The sequence below is a fragment of the Phalacrocorax aristotelis genome, chromosome 21 (genome assembly GCF_949628215.1).
Source record: "Phalacrocorax aristotelis chromosome 21, bGulAri2.1, whole genome shotgun sequence".
In the NCBI taxonomy this organism is placed as follows: domain Eukaryota; kingdom Metazoa; phylum Chordata; class Aves; order Suliformes; family Phalacrocoracidae; genus Phalacrocorax; species Phalacrocorax aristotelis.
Genome location: NC_134296.1, coordinates 6,427,892 through 6,447,912, shown reverse-complemented (window position 1 = coordinate 6,447,912; position 20,021 = coordinate 6,427,892). Strand labels below are relative to the sequence as shown.

General features: G+C 42.4%; 1 protein-coding gene across 2 annotated transcripts; it reads right to left on the bottom strand.

Annotated features, from left to right (window-relative positions):
- Positions 1-6,662: 6,662 nt before the first annotated feature.
- LOC142067317 (membrane cofactor protein-like) lies at positions 6,663-19,858 on the bottom strand. 2 transcript variants are annotated; one of them, XM_075115841.1, is made up of 12 exons: positions 19,537-19,858; positions 18,180-18,371; positions 17,885-17,981; positions 17,081-17,166; positions 16,474-16,680; positions 15,524-15,706; positions 14,340-14,528; positions 13,530-13,721; positions 13,171-13,197; positions 12,452-12,518; positions 10,525-10,630; positions 6,663-8,600 (listed from the first exon to the last, which is right to left on the bottom strand). In XM_075115841.1, exons 1-11 carry the CDS (start codon positions 19,805-19,807, stop codon positions 10,540-10,542), a joined length of 1,602 nt encoding a protein of 533 aa, XP_074971942.1. In that variant the 5' UTR covers positions 19,808-19,858; the 3' UTR covers positions 6,663-8,600; positions 10,525-10,539. The 2 variants fall into 2 exon arrangements, with proteins under 2 accessions (XP_074971942.1, XP_074971943.1); XM_075115842.1 differs by lacking the exon at positions 10,525-10,630 and having other exon boundaries at positions 19,537-19,856.
- Between the last annotated feature and the right edge of the window lie 163 nt (positions 19,859-20,021).

Below are 20,021 nucleotides of genomic sequence, written 5' to 3'. Positions count from 1 at the left end.
TAATGGTCACTGTGCTAAAATAGCTCCCTTCAGCTCAAAATAGCTTTGGGGCAAGCAACAGCAAATAAATGTTATATTTTACTTAACAGTCTGAAACAAAAATCTGGATTTAAAAAGAACAGGTTTTCTGAATAAATCCTAATTATTTTAGTGATGTTGTGCTGTTATGAACTACCTCCAAGTTTCTCCAAACAATCTGTAATCTGCAAATTAAAGGTCTCTTGCACTTTTTTTTTTAGCCTACTTTGTTAGAGCCAAACACCACAGCAAATGTAGATCAGTATGGCAGACCCATAAAACGAAGGCTGGTATGGCCCATCACGTCGCCCAGCGTGCCTGGGTCAACGCTAGTGTTGAACTATCTTGCCCTCAAAATTAGGTTTGCCGCATCCAAACCATCAATACCTGTTTGCCAGTGCTGACTGCCAGACCGTGGTGCAGCACTGTGCAGGAGAATCCCAGCTGGCACCAAACCCGTGCTGGGAACGAGCTCTATCAAAATTCACTCAAAGCAGCAAGAGTTAACCACACACTGGTGTGCCTTCCCTGAGGCCACCACGCAAGGAGAAAAGGCTAAGATGCACACCTCAGACCTCATCACAAGCCAAATTTCGGTCATCGCTGACACTGCCTATCACCTGGCCTGCCCTAAATTATCTGGAAAAGAGCTGCTTCTCCCTACGTTCAGCAAACGAGCGAACAAAAACCCGGCCTTCCTCTCACCCCCAAACCCTTGGACCATTTTAAAAAAACGGATTAGCGTGATCGGCAGCTTGTTGACAGTTCAGCACAGTTAGACAAATGCTAGTGAGTGCTCTGACAGATTACCCTTAATAGGAATTGAAATTAGTGACTCAAACGTCAAGCAGGCCTGACTGTCCCATTGCTTAAATAGAGCTAAATGGGACAAAAGGCTCTACAGGCTTTTACCCACAGCATGCCACAGTCCCGCGTTCAGGCTGCCTTTGGGTTTTGGGGGTGGGGGGGCAGATAGCACAAGGTTTGCAGACCCAGAGCGCCTGGCTTTTAACTTCACTATTTCTACTGCCATTGTGAGGCCACAGCAGTAGGACTAATGGAATCGACCGTGTTCACTCAGGAATGTGATCTGGAGGTTTTATTCTGGTCCTAATCAAGGGGAAAAAAAAAAAAATCTCCGTTGTGCTTTAAGCTCATGAGGGAGGTACATGGTTTTGCTGCCCATAATAGCAGTAGCCTCTCTAGAGCCATCTTGTAGTCACAAGCATCAACTCCACTAAGCAATGCAGCACCTACCCTACCCTCACGCAGCCTAGGTCAGTGCTACTGCTGACACAGAGCGTTACACACTGACGACTGGCTCAGGCTGCAAGTTAGGGCACATTTGTCCGTACCTGACCCACACAACACCACACAGTAACAGAACCGCACAACAAACAGATGCAGTTTCACGCTCCGCCGGGCTGAAGAAGCTTTTTTGAAACCTTAGAAGTTCACTCATTTCAATTCCCCGTACAGGTCACCACTTGTACTGTCACACCCCTCTGTCCTGCACCTGGCGCTGGTCTGACTCATTCCTTCACTGTGGGGATGATGCATCAAGCTCAGATTTTCTCCATGTTTTCTCCAGGGGAGACCCGAGTGTGACGAACCATGAGTTTCACTCCATGATTTGAAAATGGAGGGAAAAAAAATTACCACGCACACGGGGTCATGCACAGATCTGTTTTGCTTACTGTGGAAGCCCCAGAAGGGCCTTAATTTATGAGCTGGAGGTTGCGAAAAGTCAGGTCTGTGACATCCAGGTTTGCCTTGTTCCTGCAGACTAGATTAAAGGTCTTCAGCTAGGGAGGAAGTTCCCTTTCATGGGGGAGGCAGGGATTTCTTCCCTTTTTGCCTCTGTCTCATGTAGAAAGTATAAATCAGCATGAAGCCCGTGAAAGGGTTTGAGATGTTCCTCTGAAAGAAGCCACAGAACTGTACTGCTACTAAAACACATCTGAAAAAGGAGAAAACCAGAATGATAATGTTGTACTTTCCCTGCTATTATTTACTGAAGCCTCCAGAACACTTTGACAAAGCCAGCTATAGCTGATAGTACTTGCTTGTCTCCACACGTGTGTCTACATGTGTGTCCATACGCACACATTCAACGCACACCCAGCAAATGCTTGAGACAAGCACTGGTTTATTTGTCTGCACGTGTGGATATTAGTAGTTGAGGGCTGTGTATCACAGCATCGTGAACGGCTCCCTTTTTTCCTCCTCCCCTCTGCATGCTGCCTGCCCAAGCATGCTGTTAGGTTTGGAAAGATCAGCATACACCGTCACAGACATATCCTTCATAAAAGGTGTACCTACAGTTTGGCAGAAAGGGCTGACACCTTCTGGCTGCTTGGAGGGAAGGGGAGCTTGTTAAGGCAATAGAACAATCTTCAGGTAGCCTGGACGAGGGGCAGCAGCATCTTAATTATGCTGAAGTGAAACCTGGTTTTATCAAACTACAAATAATGAAGGAGTCATTGGTCTTCAACTGCTGCATGATATTGTGGAAGGCTTAGGGAGCTTTGGAGAGGGGAGGGGAAGGTATGCATAGGTGCTCAGACCCTGGAAGTCTCCTACCTCTACAGAAGCTCTCATTTTCAGCAGCACAAATGTAAGTGACATTTCCACCGTTTTTGAAAACCCTAATAAAGACTTCTTTTTACTGTTAAGGCACATGCTTCCTACCGAGACAAGAAAAACACCAAAGCGACCCTCACTTTGAGCCTGTTTCTGAAAGGTGCTGCAGTGGTACTTCATCTGAGCTGCAGCTGACCTCCAGTCAGCAGTAACTCTCGGTCCAGCTTTTCAGTAGTAAATCTTCATGCCGATAATACAGGGTGCCTCATAAATAACTGTGCCAGCAAGACAGACGCTGGGGAGGGAACCTGCTTTCCACTTGTCTTTCACCCTGTTGCCCCAGTTAATGGATTTAGAAACTACAGTAAATATCCAGATACAGCAATCTAGTACAGTTCTTTCCCCTTCCTCCACTCCCCTTTCTTGGAAGGACGTGCTCTTTTCTCTGAGTTTTTCCTCTGCTGCCTGTGGGTGTGCATTAGGATGTAGGCACTGAAGCAGATTCTTGGATCTGGTTACAAAACTAATGCAAAGAGTTGCCAAAAACCCCGGGCATCAATACGTGAAACTCCCAACTCCACTTCTGCCGCACTTTATTCCATTGTACATCAGCTTCTGTGTCGGCACAGGCTGGCCACAGTGGCCAGTTTGACAGTTCCTGAATTACACATGTGTGTAGTCGTTCACAGGCTTCAGGACGCCCCATCTATTCCTGCTGTACCGAGACACGTACGCTGCAGGTTAACTACCACGGCTGTGCTGTGCTACAGCACGGCTCAGGCCTATTCCATTTCCAGTAACCGTCAGCCACTCATTTTCACACTCTCCTACTTCCTTGACAACTTTCGTTGAACCATTTACAGTTAGATTTGCAAACGCTCCCTTTTTAGGTTTCGTTCTGACCCACACTCAGAGTAGTTTCCATGCAATTTATTTTCATTGTCCCTACAGAATTTAAAACTTGTCTTACAAAACTCCGCAACTCCTTGCTTATGAAGAGCTTGCAGGCCCTGGGATACAGCTGACAAAGGAAGTTCCATCACGATAGTCACATTTCATTTCCCCCGTCACAAAAAGCACCTGATCTGTCCTCTGTGCTGATGCTGAGGTCAGTAAGTGGCAGCAAGGCAGAACACTCTCCGCCTTGGACAGAATGAGGTTTATAGCCTGGTTCTCTCTGCAAAGGCATGAAAAAAGTGTTCCTGTACAATGCAAACTCCCCCCATCAGCAGCGCACTCTGCGCTGCAAAGAAGTCAGACCTTTTTCACTACTTGCTGGTAAGAGGTTTGGTATATTGCACCTGGCTATGAAAGGAAATCACAGTCATTGCCAGAGTGGTGGTTTCTTTGTCACATTATTTAATTTCTCCTGCATCAGCCTCAGTTATTCACAAGATGCCAAAACAAAAGTGTCAATAAAATAACTATCCCACAGTTCACTGTCTTACTTTCTAATAAAATTAAATAAATGAATTTTTCTCTAGGTACGGTGGAGATGAAGGATTTTCCCTCTCAGCCTGCAGCCATGCACAAGATGTGTCTTCCTCTGGAAGCTGGTTTCACATGGTGGCTTAGATTTTCCCACTTTGTATCTAGCACCATTTGAAATCAGTGTTCTAGGAGCAAGAATTACAGCGTGGGAGGAGATCAAGCAGCTAACTTGAGCGACGGCCTCTACTCCTTAAAACAGCGCTTTTTCCAATGGTTATTTTTTGCCAGCCATCCACTTTGTAACATCATCTGATTTCTAGACACTTATGCAACCACTGTATACACCCTCTCAAGCTAGGGCCACAACAGGAACAGCTTCCTTCAAATGTATTTCTACTTAATAAACAATGGATATTGAGTTAAAGTTGTCCAGAGTAAAGTGATCCGAAAGCTGCATGAAAACCAACATAGTACTTCTTGCATCTTGACAGGCAGAGTACATTTCCTTTCTTATACAACCACTAGAACCCTAACGTTTAATTTACTAACTTAGAGCAAACGTGTTTCCGCTCTGTGCTCGGGGACTCTAGCGCCACAGAATTATCACTCCATAGCTCCCAGAGACTTGCTCTGCAAACACAGAAATTCCCTCTAACAATTTGATCTCAGCAGTTAAACACAAAAGTGCCTTCAGCAATTGTGATGATGTCACGCTGGGGCACACAGAATCCGCTCCTTTTTCTAGAATTATTTCTTAAGTTTATTGCTGGTAACTTCTAGTAATGTTTCCAACGACTTCTATACCCTTGCATCCAAACCACTAAAATGAAGCTAAACTATTTTTGCTTGACCTCGCTGTTGTCAAACATGTTATACACAGAAAAGGCGATGGCTGTGTGGATGAAGCATTTGATCAGACCACTGAATAGTCGTCTTTAAAGAGTGCCTAGCTGTCATCTACAAGAGGATTCTTCTCTGAGCCAGGAAAATGTCTCTTACACAGGCTGACCGATTTCTCTTGGTGTTCAGAGTCTCAGTTTTTGTCTAGCACCATTTGAAATCGGTTATGATGTAGGGGGAAAAGCAACAGTAAAGGAAAACTTCATTCCCCCGCCCCCCAAAGTCCTTATAAATAAACACCATCAAAGCATGATCTTGCTTCACAAACACGTATGGTATGCTCTTCTGTTCTCCGACCTGAAGTTACACCTACAGGCTGAACATCCTGCACAAAAGGAGGACAGTCAGCATCACGTTCAACTAGGAGGGATGCTTACAGAGAGAGCGAAGCATCTCTTCAAACACCTAACTAAAGATTCTTCAGCTCAAGCAAGCCAGGGCCCATGTGTGAGAGCACAGCCACCTAACCTTCCGGCCACTTATACTCCATGTGCTATTTGTTTGCCTTAACCTGTTATTTACTCAGATATTTTTTTTCCTTTTAAATAAAATTGTGTGCTACTTGGTATTGGGCTCTGTCTCAGGTAGACAGATTACATGTTTCCCTGCTGGACAATATCTAATTACTGCAAGTCTCTTCATTTCAGTCCCCAGCTCCATTTTCACCACCCCATCTGAACCACGCTCAAAAGTGAGCATTTACACTCATTTTAAGTGTACCACCGAGAAGCCTACCCACCACTAACACTTCACGCTACTGAACATTAAACCCGGTAATACTGGACCTAGGTTTTGCTACTCCCACTGCGAGACAATAGCTTGTTTTACCAGTAGATGGCAACAATGCATTTTTATTACATGCAGCCTTTCTCTCAGCACAAAGTTCATGTGTTCACATCTCTTAATTATCAGCTCCAGATTCTAAAACGAAATAATTCACGTGGGACTGAGTTCTAGAAAAATGGTGCAGAATTCGTGACAATTAGGACAAGTTAATTTGTAGCGTTTAAGTCAAATTGCCTAGTAGCTGCCTATCCCATCAATGCTGACTGCAATCCCAAACCTTCGTGGACTGTGAAGATGTGTAGTCTACGTACTGTCCTCATTTGCGGTCCACGCCAACTGATTTTGAGTATTGCAACCACGAATTTAAAAGAGTATGGCATATTCATTATTTTTCGACTCCACCCTCCTCTGAAAGGCTTCACTCTATAAGGCAGCCAACCCCACACATTTCTTTGCAAAGAAAGTCAGGTACATTTTGAGTGTGAACCTCATACAATTAAAAATAATCACATTCTAGTTAACATTTTACTTAAAAACGGCTAAGCTATATCCCCTAAGGATTACATCTGTCACACACTGGACAAAAGTGCCAGAACACTCTCTGGACTCTGCTCTGGACTTGGTGTTACAGCAGAACAGCCCCATGATAATAATCTGCCTTTTCTCCATCAAGTTTTTAACTAGGTTTTTCAGAAGTGAACACTGTAAGGTTTTGGAGGTTCTGGGAAATTCTCTGCACTTCCAAAAGAAAACCAAAAGGCTCTGAGACTGCTCAGCAAATTAAAACATATTCTCTACCCGACCATTAAGTAATTCTGTGCACAAACCACAAACTTCAATCTCGACAGTTACCACCTAATGCAAGTTTGGTACATGAAAAATCATCTTCAGAATAATTGGAAAATAGCTGCTTACCCCATGACGAATGAAAGACAAACACTTACTGCTAAATAATTTAACATTTTTATTTGTAATATTACAAGTCATCACTAATCTTTACATCTGGAAAAAAGTGTAAATATGAGGCCATTTTTTTTTACAGTTATTTCACTTCAGCATTTAGTGCATTTCAGAATAGTTTAAAACATTGAAGAAGCCATAATCAAGCTAGCTAGTGACCAACACACTCTACTCCCAGTACAGTATCATAGCATTTACAAACAATTATCCAACTAGGTATCAGCTAGGCAATGAACAGCAAGTAGTTCTGTGTAGCCAAAACCCCTTTTCAATAACCAGAGACTATTACGAACTCTGACAGTACAACTGCTGTGATTGTCCCAAAAAGCCCTATAAAGCCCTAAATAGTTCTGTGTTATTCAAGCAACCTGTTCACGACCATGGAGCAGTGCCTATCTACCAGCGACAAGCAAGACTAGTTAAATGCTGCCTCAGCCACCTGAAGTGAGGCGATTTGGTTTTTCTGGGAAAATTGGTTCGTGTAAGCTGCCTATATGTTGACAGCAAACTCAGATTCACAAAGCCAAAACCTGTCCTAATTAAGCTTTTAGTTTTAATAAGGAAATTAGAAATAGCAAGTATGCATTTAAAGTAACAGCTACCAATGCACATCCGAGTCAACTGGTGGCAAGTGCTGCGACGGGAGCTCCTGGAGACAGTCTTGACTGAAACACTTCATGAAACGTGCAGCTATCTAAAGAGAGACCGCATCTACTGCCTCTGCCAGCACACCCATTCCTTCATCCCCCCAGCTAAGCTGGTTTGATCTTCCTTTCACATGAGAAGAGAAGGGAGTCAGACAGGGAAAGACTTCTGTTTCTCAACAGAGAGCTGATGCTACATCTAGCGTTACAGAGCTAGATTTAGCATCGTAGTCTGTATACAGAGATTTGAAATGCTCTATGTGGAATATATGATTTCAAGTAGAAAAAGCAAGGAAGCCAGATCTTTATAGCACACTTTCTATCCTGAAAAGCAACCAGATTATCTCTGAAACTGACATCAAGGCTCAAGAAAAATCAAGTGGCCTAAGGAACTTATACCATGCTCCTGATGGAGACGGCTACCCTCGATTTCTCAGCAGTTCCTTTAATTAGGTAACTTCTGTCAACAGGCCAACAAATTCAAAGGCAGGGGATACCTTTGCTATAGAAACCTGCCGTTTTCCATTCCAACAAATCCACTGCAGTCTTTCTGGGACCATACCAAAGAGCCAGAAATATATGGCTTTTTTCCTTCTTAAAAGCAACAGAAAAGCTATAAAAATCTTATTTAAAGGCACTTTTTAATTAATTAGATATATACAGAAACCAGCCTTGGCAAACAAAGAGGTAGCGTATGGAAGATCTAAACTCTGATAGTTTAAAAAAGACATAGCCTTAAAAGGCACCAATCTCTTAAGGAAATCAATAATAAAACATTTCAGAATACAAGAGACAACATAATCATTTATACCGCCTCAACCACAAAAATGCACGAGAAGCACATTTGGATTTTAGTGAGCAGAGCTAATACTGGATAGTCTTCTGTAAGAAAACAGGTAGCACTGAAGGCAGCAGGCGGCAGCAGCTGGTACTACGACAGTGATACGTCCAGTACTCCCGCCGACACTGACACTCTTGCACGCTACAGGTATGTGCCTTTAAGACCATTTCACACGCACAGAAAAGACAATGAGTGGCCCATAAGGAAAAGCATATATATATATATATTCTTTTTACCCTATCAGTGATCTCATACTATAGTTAACCAGTAATATAAAACATAGTACAAGATATTAATCTACAGAAACTCAATGCAAGTGCAATCATTTTCCATTTCTGATAGGTATGTTCAACTGCAAATTCCCTCCCACCCCCAAAAATGTCATTCATGCTTTACAGATCTTATATTCGGCAGTACATGGAGTGCTGTCACGTTTCCTACAAACAAAAAAACAAGTCAAATCAGAGATTTTACATTTAAATAGTTTTTACATTTATTCTGAAAGCACATCCTTAGTTTTACCATTAAATCAACAGGTAAAGTCATGAAACTAAGTAATTATTTGTCCTCTTCTTACTAAGCAACTGCTAGACTGAGGAGATTTTTGCTTCGCTTCATCCACTAGACTTCTAAGAGTGACCCACAGGGTGCAAGAGCATTTGATCCAAATGGATCATTTCAAGTGATGAACAGACCGTGCCCAAGTATTATCAAAACCCGAAAACAGCTACAGGATTCCCAACTCCTCTGGAGTCTACATCAGGAGCATCCCTTATAATTTATTTTAAAATACGTACTAAACAACATACCATATTTATAACCTGAATATTAGTTTGTAAGAATTTTGATTTTGTAGTCTGCTCAGCAAATTTAAAATACTTAAACATACACGGATTAAAATTTATAATTATATCCATATATATGCATTTTCAAGTTCTTGAACAAGTCATTTTGCTTTACAGAAAAAAAAAAGCCAGACCAAACCTCTGCACTATTACTCTGGGTCTCTACAGAGTTCTAGATACTGTAAGATTAACTCAGGGGTTAATAGCACCTACACATACCAGACCATGAATTTCTCTTATCATTATCATGTGTGAAAGGCAAAACTGGACATAAGAACTTGTGATTCCTTTTTTCCCTCTCTCCAAATATTAGTCCAACTAACCCAGAAAACTAATCCTATCTCAATTAGAAACATCTTTATTCAGAGGTAGAGATGATATTCCTTAAACCACACATTATTTTGGAGGAAACTCCAAGATTAATTTTCATATATGCCATCTCAAACTTATCAAAAAGTACTAAGTCACTTGTTCTTTAAAAGTAAATGAAATCAAGACTCTGCATTTGAAGAGACCTTTGTGTTACATTAGAATAAGAGACAATGTTTTGATCGTTACCTTCTTGGAATCTGCAAAATGCAGAAAAGCAACACCAATGAAGACAGTAGTCTACAAAAGTATTTGTAGTGTAAACTCTAACCGTTAAGGTAGTAATGACAAATACTGACAAGGAAGAGTCAAACTAAGCCATCCTATCTTAAATCTGTCCTGTTGTAACAAGATTTGAAGAGTCAGGTTTTTGAAAGAGCTAATTTGACATGACACAAGTGCAGGAGCAATTGTTAACTATCATCACATGCATCTGACTACTGGACTAAGCACTAGTTTAAATTATAGGAGGGGAAATCTGTTCCAAACAAGCAACTGTATTCTGACCCTTTCAAGGGCTAGAGAACTCAGAATCTGAAAAAGAAGTCTTTCCATAAAAAGGTTTAAAAAGATGACCTTGTTTGCACCTTCATTTATTTAATTTTTGTTGTAGAAAGCTGAAAACGCAGATGAATCAGCAATTCTGAGGCACACATTATCTGGTTTTCTCTCCAGGGATGCACACTACCTTTGTAATACTAGTGTTGGTGTAATGCAGCAAAGGTGGTTTCCAACTCCAACAGCCTTCTAATTATTAGGGAATTATACTATTATACTATTAGCTAACGAAAGTAACACGCCCCTGAAATCCATTTCACGCTACTGAAACAGATGCAGCATTCTACTGAGTATGTATATGGTTTCTATCTTACCGAAAAATACGTTACTTGTTCTTTAAAGACAACCCAAACCCAAGGTATGTGATATGCAACCATGGAAGCTATCATTTACGACACGGAATGATAATTCTTTATGGAATATAGCCTGCTCTCCCCAAATGAAGAAATGGTTATTATAGTCTTTCCTATAGGAAACTGAGGTTCACAGCTAGCCAGATTCTACACTCCTGAAATTCTAAGTAAACCTTAATAAAAAAAGAACACTTAAGCTTCATTGCAAGAGTCTAAATTAAGTGGAAAGTGGATACCTTTTTCAGATTCAATTAATTTATTTGTGCAGTTTCTTCCATCTCAGCTGCTACATTAGTTTTTAAAATACATGCTTGCTTGCAGCTCTCATCAACTGCATACGAGCTGAACAGCAGAAGGGGAAAAAAGTCTAATTGAACGTCCTATAAAACTGACAGATTAAACACACAAGAAAGAGGGCAAGAAAAGATTTTTGCTGCAATCTGAAGATGACAACTCAGCAAGTATGAAGTATTGGAAGCACAACAGTTCACAAAGGCTTAGCTACATCAGGAACCCAGCAAACTAAATAGAGAGATCTAGGCCTTGATAAAAGCAGATTAGATCAGGGTTTTCAGACAAGAAAGAGGTTTAATAGTCAGATGTTGACAGCAAGGAAGCTTAAGGAAAGCACTGGGTGCAATAACACTTTTCATCTTGTAAAACTTTCAGGAATATAACATTCTTTATTTTTTATGGTCTTGCTTTAGATCCTGCCCTCTTCCTTCCTACGCCCTCAGAAGTCTCTCCAGAGACGAAGGCAGAAAGTGCTGCCCTAATACTATTAACTTATTTGGGCCATCCAGATTGTAGATTATCCAAGGCATGGATGAAAGCAGTTGCTCAAAAGCACTGAACTCCTTAGCAGCATGCAGGTAGACAGCCACTCTGGCCCTTGTAATGATACTGTACTGCCTGTGTGGAAGATACTACGGCTGAATGCTCACTGGATATAAGCTAGTTTCAGGGTTCTCCAAAGTAGTGCTGTGTGTACTTCATTACAAGTACGAACCGCAGGACTATTTCCTCTGGTTTGCTTTATTTCTAGCATCCCTTCCTTTGCATCGCGTACCCCAGATAAATTCCAACAGATTTTGTTGAAAGGCAAGTCAGTGTTGATGAGATGCTTATCATAATGCTCTACGTGTACCACCTAACTTGCTCTGAATTTGCAGTATTTTGCATGTTACAAACTACTTCTCCACCAAAACAGGCCTTTTTCAAGAAACTAAGACACCACTGCAAGAGGAAATGCATGAAGAGGCATTTAAATCTCCTGCCACCCCTCCACGAAAAAGCATACCTAATAACCAGTTGTTCAGAAGATAAAGTTCAAAAGGCCCTATATGTCTCATTAAAAACAGAAGAACACTACTACTTATTCATGTAATATTTTACAGTTGATTTTGCAAGTCTTTAACATAGGGACACCAATCCCTGCTGGTGCAGGAGAAAAGACTGAAGTGGATCCACACACTAAACGTTCTAGCAGCAGAGCTACCTATTTGCTTTTTCAAACAGCAGAGGAGCACCAGTTCAGGTCTTCTTTTGTTGGTTTTGCGTTTTCCTTGTAACTAAGCCTGTATTATTTTATTCGAGGCACTTCTGGTCCAAAAGACAAAACACAGTGGTCCTCCAGTTACTCTGCACTACCACTGGTATACCTTATGTAGGAGAGAGGAAGCTCCTTAGTTCACCTCCAAGGCTTCCAGTTCATAAAAACCACTCTGGCTCTTAAAGCCCATGAGATCTAGTGATGCCAGAGGGTATCCAAGCAATAAAATAACACAAGCCCACACAAGCCAATACTGCCACTGGTTTTAAGAAGTAAACTGGCACCTTTTAGAGCAGATGTGAACAGTACTTTCCTCGGCAAGCATACCGATGCCAAATACAAGCTTAAGAACTGGGTTTTTCCTTCCTTGAAAATAGTGCAAGTGTTAATTAGCAGCTTATCTGAATAGCAGATACAAAACCAAAGTGAAATATATTGGTAGGCACTTTAGCTTCCCATCAGCTGCTGTGGTAAGCTCACAAATAATCATCAGGCATTTGAAAAGAAAGGGCAGATAAAGCTCAAGAAACTTACGGATGCGTTAGCACTGCTTTTGCTCAGTCATTTAGAAATTTGCAACGACAGCAATAAAAAAAAGTAGGCTTACTCACCCATTTTGTGAAAAGAATTTCTTATAGACCCAGAAGGCTGCCAGGAACACCACAATTATCACACTCACTTTAGGAAGAATTAAAAAAAAAGCCTTAGAGCGATAAAGATCATCTCTAGCTCACAAAAAAAAACTCAGAAGTTTTTAGCAGAAATAGCACTGTCTTCATCCCACAGTCTTAGACAACCTCCCCCCACCCAAAAAACCACCCCTTAAAATTTGCATGGCTTCTTTCACAAATACGTATTTGATGCTTTACTCAAGACTCTCCAAGAACAGCGACCACCAAGGTGGCCAAACCCCACCGGCTCAGTAACAATAACACACATCCTAACATTACTTTTTACAAGTTTGTAAGCAAGTGGTAGGCTTACAGAGGCGGGTAACAAATGCCAGGACAGAAGAGGGACAAAGCACTTTTGTTCACCGGCACAGTTATTTATTCATGCTTCCAGCAAACCCAAGCTCTGAAGAGTTTATGAAGATGGTTATGTTGTGACAGACTGCCTTTGGAACCTGATACCTCACACACATGAAATTAATCTGTAAACTGCTGAGCAGTCTTAACTCTTCTTGAACTTTAAGAGTAGGCAAGCATTTTTAAAATAACCAAACCTCCAAAATCACGTTGTATTACTACAGGTGATGACCAGAGTATCAGTCCCACATAAAAAAATACAATCCGCAACATATCTTGTTCAGGTTTTATAAGATACTTACCACAGATGATGGCTGTAATATACGGACCTAAAAACAGAGTAAATCAGTATCACAAGAGGAATCCGTGGCTTCTTATTCAAACATTATTATAAAAATATCCACAAAGTTATTTCAAATAGATCAAGCACTTCTGCCAACACAGTCCTTGTGGCAGGACAGTTTATATTGCAACAGTTACTTAATTTAAAATATTCCTATTTTTAAATGGCTTTTACCAAAACCTGGTTTTCTTATGGCAAAATAAAGCAGGAAGTTTGCATTAAATTATTTTTCCTGAATACCAAAGAACGTCCCCAAGTAGTAAAGCTTTTGTCACATGTATTTTCATTCTAGTGGAAATTCTTGCAGTTCACACTTACTTAACTGGCAAGTTGGCACTCCAGGATTCCATTGGTTGTGTCCAATATACTGAATACGAGCTTCACCATGTAATGTGTAGCCTGCATAACATTCAATTGTAATAAAATCCCCGACAGAATATGAACGGTTCTGGCCATCAATTACTCTACCATATTTTATGTATGGAGCAAAACCAGAACTTTCAGGCTCACCTGGAAAGAGGAGGCGAGGGGAGAGAAAATGAAATAAAGTCCAAGAATAGAGCTGATGCATAAAGCAGATTCAAGAAATTGCCATCAAAAAGGCCCGACATTCGTGTAAATATCAGCAGCTCAGTCAATCCTCAGGACATGTTACATGCAAAGACTTCTGCTTCCTAGAGGCTGAGATACTCCTGCTGATGGACATGCTTCAGACACATTAAGGGAAATACACATCTTGGCTTCATTAGGACAAACTGTTGCATCACAGAAATGACCACCTCTGTTTATATTATAATAAGTGATCATATGGTGCAAATGAGGCAAGAATAAAGTCTGCCGTCATCAAAGGAAGCATCTTCAGAAAACACTCCCAGACCAGATCTTTCACACTGGTTTTTGAACTTTACCAATCTCCATGAACAAAAATAAGACCAAACAGGGACTCGCAAGTCTGCTCAAAACTTTCCTCAGCTGCTGAAACTCCACCCCACAACACTCAGCCCTACCAACGTAACCTGCTGGTGGCCAGCTGACAGACCTCTGACTTCAGGATCCGGACATTACTACGTCAGATGTTTGGAACTTGCCACTCTGCCCTTGATGCTACCAGTTATGAGTTTTACTCACATGCACAGTTTTGTGAAGAACTCCATGTATCCTGGCCTTGACAAGTTACTGTCATCTCTTCAGTGCCATCAGGAAAAGTACAGCCAGCATTGCACTTCAGCCGAACAGACTCCTCTATTTGATATGTAGATTTCGCTGGAATCGCTACTCCATGTGCAATCTTTGGGGCACCACATACAGCTTGAGTAACTAATACATGAATTTAAAAGTAAGTTTAGTGATAATAAACTTTAAATATTTCATAATTCATTAACTCACTCCACAAACATACATTGCCTTTGCGTGAGAAAAACAGATCAGCGTATCTGAATAGTTTAGCTTTACCACAATTTTAAGTACAAATGTTTCCCTTAGAAGACTTAAAAGAAACATCACCATAGGTATTCATTAAGGTAATATGATCTTATGATGTGCTAGCTAAGAAATTCCTATTTGTTGGTTAATTATTTTTGTAAGCTCCAGATGAATTTCCAGGTTCTTTATCAGACTCATTTGTTATGGAACACCCAAACGTACCCTTTGCAGAAGCGGTTCTCATTCCTGGGAACTCGTTATTAGAGTATGCCTGTAAGGAATTCTCTCCCTGTACTCTACAACAACATTCCCTTTTCCTCTAGCACAAAGAGGATGGAGAATGCCTACAGAAAGACCTCTGCAATGTCCCCAGCCCTGCAAATTAGTCCTGACTTGGCAATTTGCCTGGTCAAAATCTAACAACATACTACACACCATACAAGATTCCTGGAAAGTAAGAGTTGAAGAGCTGCAGAAGAGATCAGAGACACGTAATGATTCTGATTACTCTACAAGGACACTATAGGCTTCCTCATTAGGTTACTAGGTTACTCATACTCCTAGTTCTTTCTATCAGTATTCAGAAACACATCTTTTCTCCTGTATTTACACAGGAAACCACCAGAACAAACACTGTGGTGCTATTACAATGCAGCAGCATCACGCCATGACTTCTATAGGCGTGTCTGCAACTCAACTCACTCTCATCCAAAAACTCTTCAGTTAAGAGTCACTCAACACCCAAAATGGCTGCCCATAGATGAGGCTCCATGTCAACCTCCTCAGCTTCTGATTTCCAACTGCAGCGTTACGATTTTAAATTTTAGTTGAGACAGACATACAACATTCTCAACATACAGGAGAAGCTGGATTCTTATTTAGAGACTTACTTTTTTCACAAGTTGGTTTTGGAGGAGACCAGACGCTATTTGCTTCACAGGTAATTATGTTTGCTCCGGTCATGTAATAGCCTGGATCACACTCAAACATGACTGAGTCCTTATAGCTGTAGGAAGATGCAAATCCAGATTTTTTCCTTCCGTTTTCAACTTTCGGGTTTTCACATTTGACCACTGAAACAGGTAGAAGAAAAACACCTCTGAAACATTTGTTAACAGTATCTTTGCAGCAGAGGCAGCGTTTTTTTACTACTTCTAGGTTTCCTTATCTAACTCCTCAAATTGTTTTGGAGGGGCTTTGTAAAAAACTAGAGAAGGTCCTTGTTTTAGGCTGTTGGGTTGTAGCAGTACCGAGTCAAGTAAGAAATTGTAATAATTGATATAATCACGTTCCACTTCTAAAAGACATACTCCTGTATAGGGGCAGAATTTCAGAAAACAAAGTGGTATTGATTAGGGTTGAAATGACAACACACAACCATCTGGTATTTCTCCCTACGTCTGCAAAGCAAGACTGCATGCTGGGCTTTGCATTTGTGTCTGCACTTGCACAGTAGCTGTGTTTAGATAACAAAGAACTCTTTTTTTCCTTTTTACTGCTCATAATCTAGCTTCCACATTCTTACTCCTTACACAATTTTTCTTTAGCCACCCAGGCTTTACAGTCTCTCAGTTCCTTCACTTTGTCCTTGTCACTTCTACCAACAGGATGCTCACACATATATTTTTAAAGTTTAAGTCAAATTTTAGTCAGATTCTGTGTCATAATCAATCAATACCAATATGATCTCCACCAGAACCGCATGAAATCTAGTACCAGAGGATCTGTTTCTTCTTTTCTATAGGGAAGCCTGTCCCCCCGCCAAAAAAAGAGGGACAGATACTGAAGTTTTGGAGTCACACAGGCTATAATAAATAAGTATATCAAAAACCCCAACAACCTCTACATTCTGGAGGTGGTCCACTCCAAACTCCATTGGACTGTGCATCGTATGTGCAGACAATAGTAGCTTCCCCGATCAGCGAGAAGGGATCCGCGCCTTTCGGTACATTGTCACACTTATAGGTTACTGCTGTTTCATAAACATAGCTGTCTGCTTCCGTGTGGTGCCCGTTGGCTATGCTTGGAGGTGGTTCACAAGGGATCGCTAGAAATAAATCACACAAATTAGTCAACAGAATTTTGCCGTTACCTTGTTCATCTCAGAAATAGTGAGCCTTGATTTGAATGTAATTCGATTTAAAATCTGAAACAGCTATTTCTAAGACAAGCCACAGTTATAACTGAGGGTTACTGATGGTCATTTATTATAGGGAGTCTCAATTTCAAGAAGAGGTTGACTTCAACTAATCTGAGCTAATTACCATGACAACTGAAGTTTTTCAGTGGTCATTCCTCAGGCACAACCCAAGTAGTTTAAAATAAAAAAAAAAAAACTCGTCCTTTTTTACCATCATTTCTTATCCTGGGAAGTTTATGGCACAGCTGTTTTTAAATGAACTACCACCATCTGAATACAAGCTTAAACACAGCAGTAATTTACTTACCTTCACAGAGAGGAAGAGGCCCACTCCAGGCAACACTTGCACCCGCAATTGTACAGGAAATTTCAGCAGAACCACGTAATCTATATCTACACACGTAAAAATTTTTAAAGAGGTTGAACGCAAGAAATCTCTCATTTCTCTGACAAGCACCTAGAAACTTTATTTATATAATGCTGTTCTGTGATTATGAGAACATAAAGTACCAAGTTTTTGTTGTCATGAGAATGGCATCCTAATTTTTTTCTAATTTTGCTAACCGCCTCAACTTTGACCACAGCAGAGAAGCAAATGAGACATCACTAAAGGAACCAATGGAACCCTTGCCATTTTAAGATGCGCACCCTCTAATACTAATGCCCTAAAGTTACCAATACTAAAGAAATAAGCTGTTAAAAGGAAAGGGAAGAAAAAAAAACCTTGCAAGAGGTTAGTGCTTTTGACTTCATTTGCTATACACAGACAAAAGGGCCGTTATTCGATACAAAAAAAAAATATATTTTTATACATATTATTATATTCCCTCTGCCACAGGAGTATTAAAAGAAGTCATTAGAGGTAACACTCTAGTATTCACTCTGCAGAATCTCACTAAAAAGCTTAAGTGTTGGTTGATGCAAACAGCAAGTAATACCAGGGGATCAAATCAAATTTAACTGCAATTTGATTTGCTCCAGGTAGAATTTAGGAGTCATTTCAAGGGAGAATTGGAATGGAACCTGCATAAGAAAATTTGGATTTGGTCAAATTGGTCTAAAGAAAAAAAAAAAAACAAAAAACATTCATTAACTTCACCAAAATACTTACCCACTTGCACAAGAAAAAGTAGCTTTTGAACCAAATGTAAGATCTGTCACATCAACAAAACCATGTTCTAATTCTCCCGGATGGTTACATGTTCTCTCTAGGGGGAGTTGGAAAGAAAAGAAAAAAAAAAAATCTAAATCTTTTGTAGTCCTACACAAAGACTAAGTCCTTGGCAAATACCGTGCTTACCATCATTAGCATTTTTCAAGCTTTGTTTAAAATATTACAGAACATGAATTCCCACTTGAAAAACAACTACAACTGTTAAATATCAAAGGGAAAAAGCACACATTACCCCTACAGAACTGCTCTGTGGATGACCACTGCAAGTCTTTATCACACGTGCGAGTAAGTGATTTTCCAGGGATCGCCATATACCCCGGCCGGCACTTGTACGAAACTGTGGTTCCGACAGGAAAGCTCTTTGTTGTTTTGAAACTGTCCTCGAGCTCTGCATACTGCAGCCTATCTGGAGGCTCACACGCGTCTGGCAGAGTAAGAGGAAGGAAAAATCAATACACAATCTTGTCAACAAGAAGAGACACAAGCTGAGACATAAAGGCATAGAAGCCAGGCTACTTCAGGAGGTTTTAAGGACTCCGGTAAATCAAAGAGGTGACATTCTTAAGTGCCAGAGCTATCTGTATATTGAACTAGGGTCTAATTTTTTAACTTATAATTTAATTGCATCCAATGCCCAACTCTACACTAGTACAGGTTCCTTACTTCTTTGTTTCCTCAGCTTCTTCTCTAGCATTTGTCCCAGACAATGCATTTCCTTCCCGGCCTTTTTTTTTTTTTTTTGGGGGGGGGGGGGGGGGGGGGTCTGTTTGCCTTATTCTTGTAGTTAAATACGTGGCTTAATTCACTGTATACCCATCAGCAGTAAAATGCCTGTTTAGCTTGCTGCAGGAGAAACAGCCAACCAACCGTACCCACACACTTCATCTCCTTCCCTAAGGCAAAAGGCCAGGCAGGTCAGGGGAGTTTAAAACCCAATCCAACAGAGACAGAATCACAGGTTGGAAGGGACCTCAGGGATCATCCAGTCCAACCTACAGACCCAGGGACATTTTAAGGTGCGGTTAATGCTCTAGACATAAAACTCCTCCATGCTAGAGGACTCAGAAAAACACATTCAAGACCCTGCAACCCAGCCACAAATGTCAGACCCACCCAATCTCTGCAGGACACGACAGAGGCCATCACCTCTCTGACGATACCTATTGATTTCTTTCCCAACCTGTTTATAATATGGTTTAGAGCGTTACCAAACCATGAAAGAAATTTAAACCTCTAACTCAGGCTCAGAATCAGCATCCACGAGCATCAAAGCCTGCACGCCCGGTTCTGCAAGACCAGCTTCCCTTCACCCTCCCGCCCCAGACCCCGCCGAAGCCGCCCGGAGCTCCCCGTCCCCGCCATCGCCTGGAGCCCTTCCCTCCTCCTTCCCCCACCGCCTCCGAGCGGCCCAGCAGGCCCCGGGAGCCCCCCCTCAGCCCGCCGGCACCCTCGGGGAGCGGAGGACGAGCTCCCGGCCCCTCTCCGAGCCGGGAGGCCGCAGGGCCCGGCGTGCCAACCCCCCCCCGACCCCTCAGCTCCGCTCCCCCACCATGGCGGGCCGGGGCGGAGCGAGACCGCCCGCTGCTCACCCTGAGCCCGCGTTCCACCGAGCCACGACAGCGCCAGCGCCAGCAGCAGGCCCGGGCGGCGAAGGGGCGGGCGGCGCGGCGGCCCCACACTCCACGGCGGCCTCATCCCCCGCGGCGGCAGCGGCCGCTCCGCGTCCCTCGCTCCGGCCACGGCCCCGACGCAGCGCGGCGCTGGGGCGCAGGCGCGGCCCGCCCCCTCCCTCAGCGGCGGCCGTCGCCATGGCGCGGCCTCCCAGCGCCTGGGGGAGGGCAGGAGAGCGGCCAGCGACATGGCGGGGACAGGCCGCTGCCTCTCGCCGGCCCGAGCCGGGCTTGGCTTACCTCACCCCGGCCTGAGGAAGCGGCGTGTGGTGAGACCCCACGCCGCCCCCGGCCTGAGGAGGCCGCGCCCTTCCCCCGGCGGGGTCCCCACAGAGCCGCCCGCGCCTGCGGCCCAGAGGAAGAGCTGAAAGTCGTGTTTAGCTGTGCGGTTCCTGCGCTTTGAA

Bases quoted from the DNA above. Each gene is read 5' to 3' on its own strand.
- LOC142067317 (XM_075115841.1), bottom strand. From the start codon at position 19,807: ATGTCGCTGGCCGCTCTCCTGCCCTCCCCCAGGCGCTGGGAGGCCGCG. The intron at 16,681-17,080 runs GTAAGTAAATTA...ATTTATTTCTAG, and splicing joins GCCTCTTCCTCTCTGTGAAG to CGATCCCTTGTGAACCACCT. The intron at 14,529-15,523 runs GTAAGTCTCTAA...TTCATGTATTAG, and splicing joins AAAACCAACTTGTGAAAAAA to TTACTCAAGCTGTATGTGGT.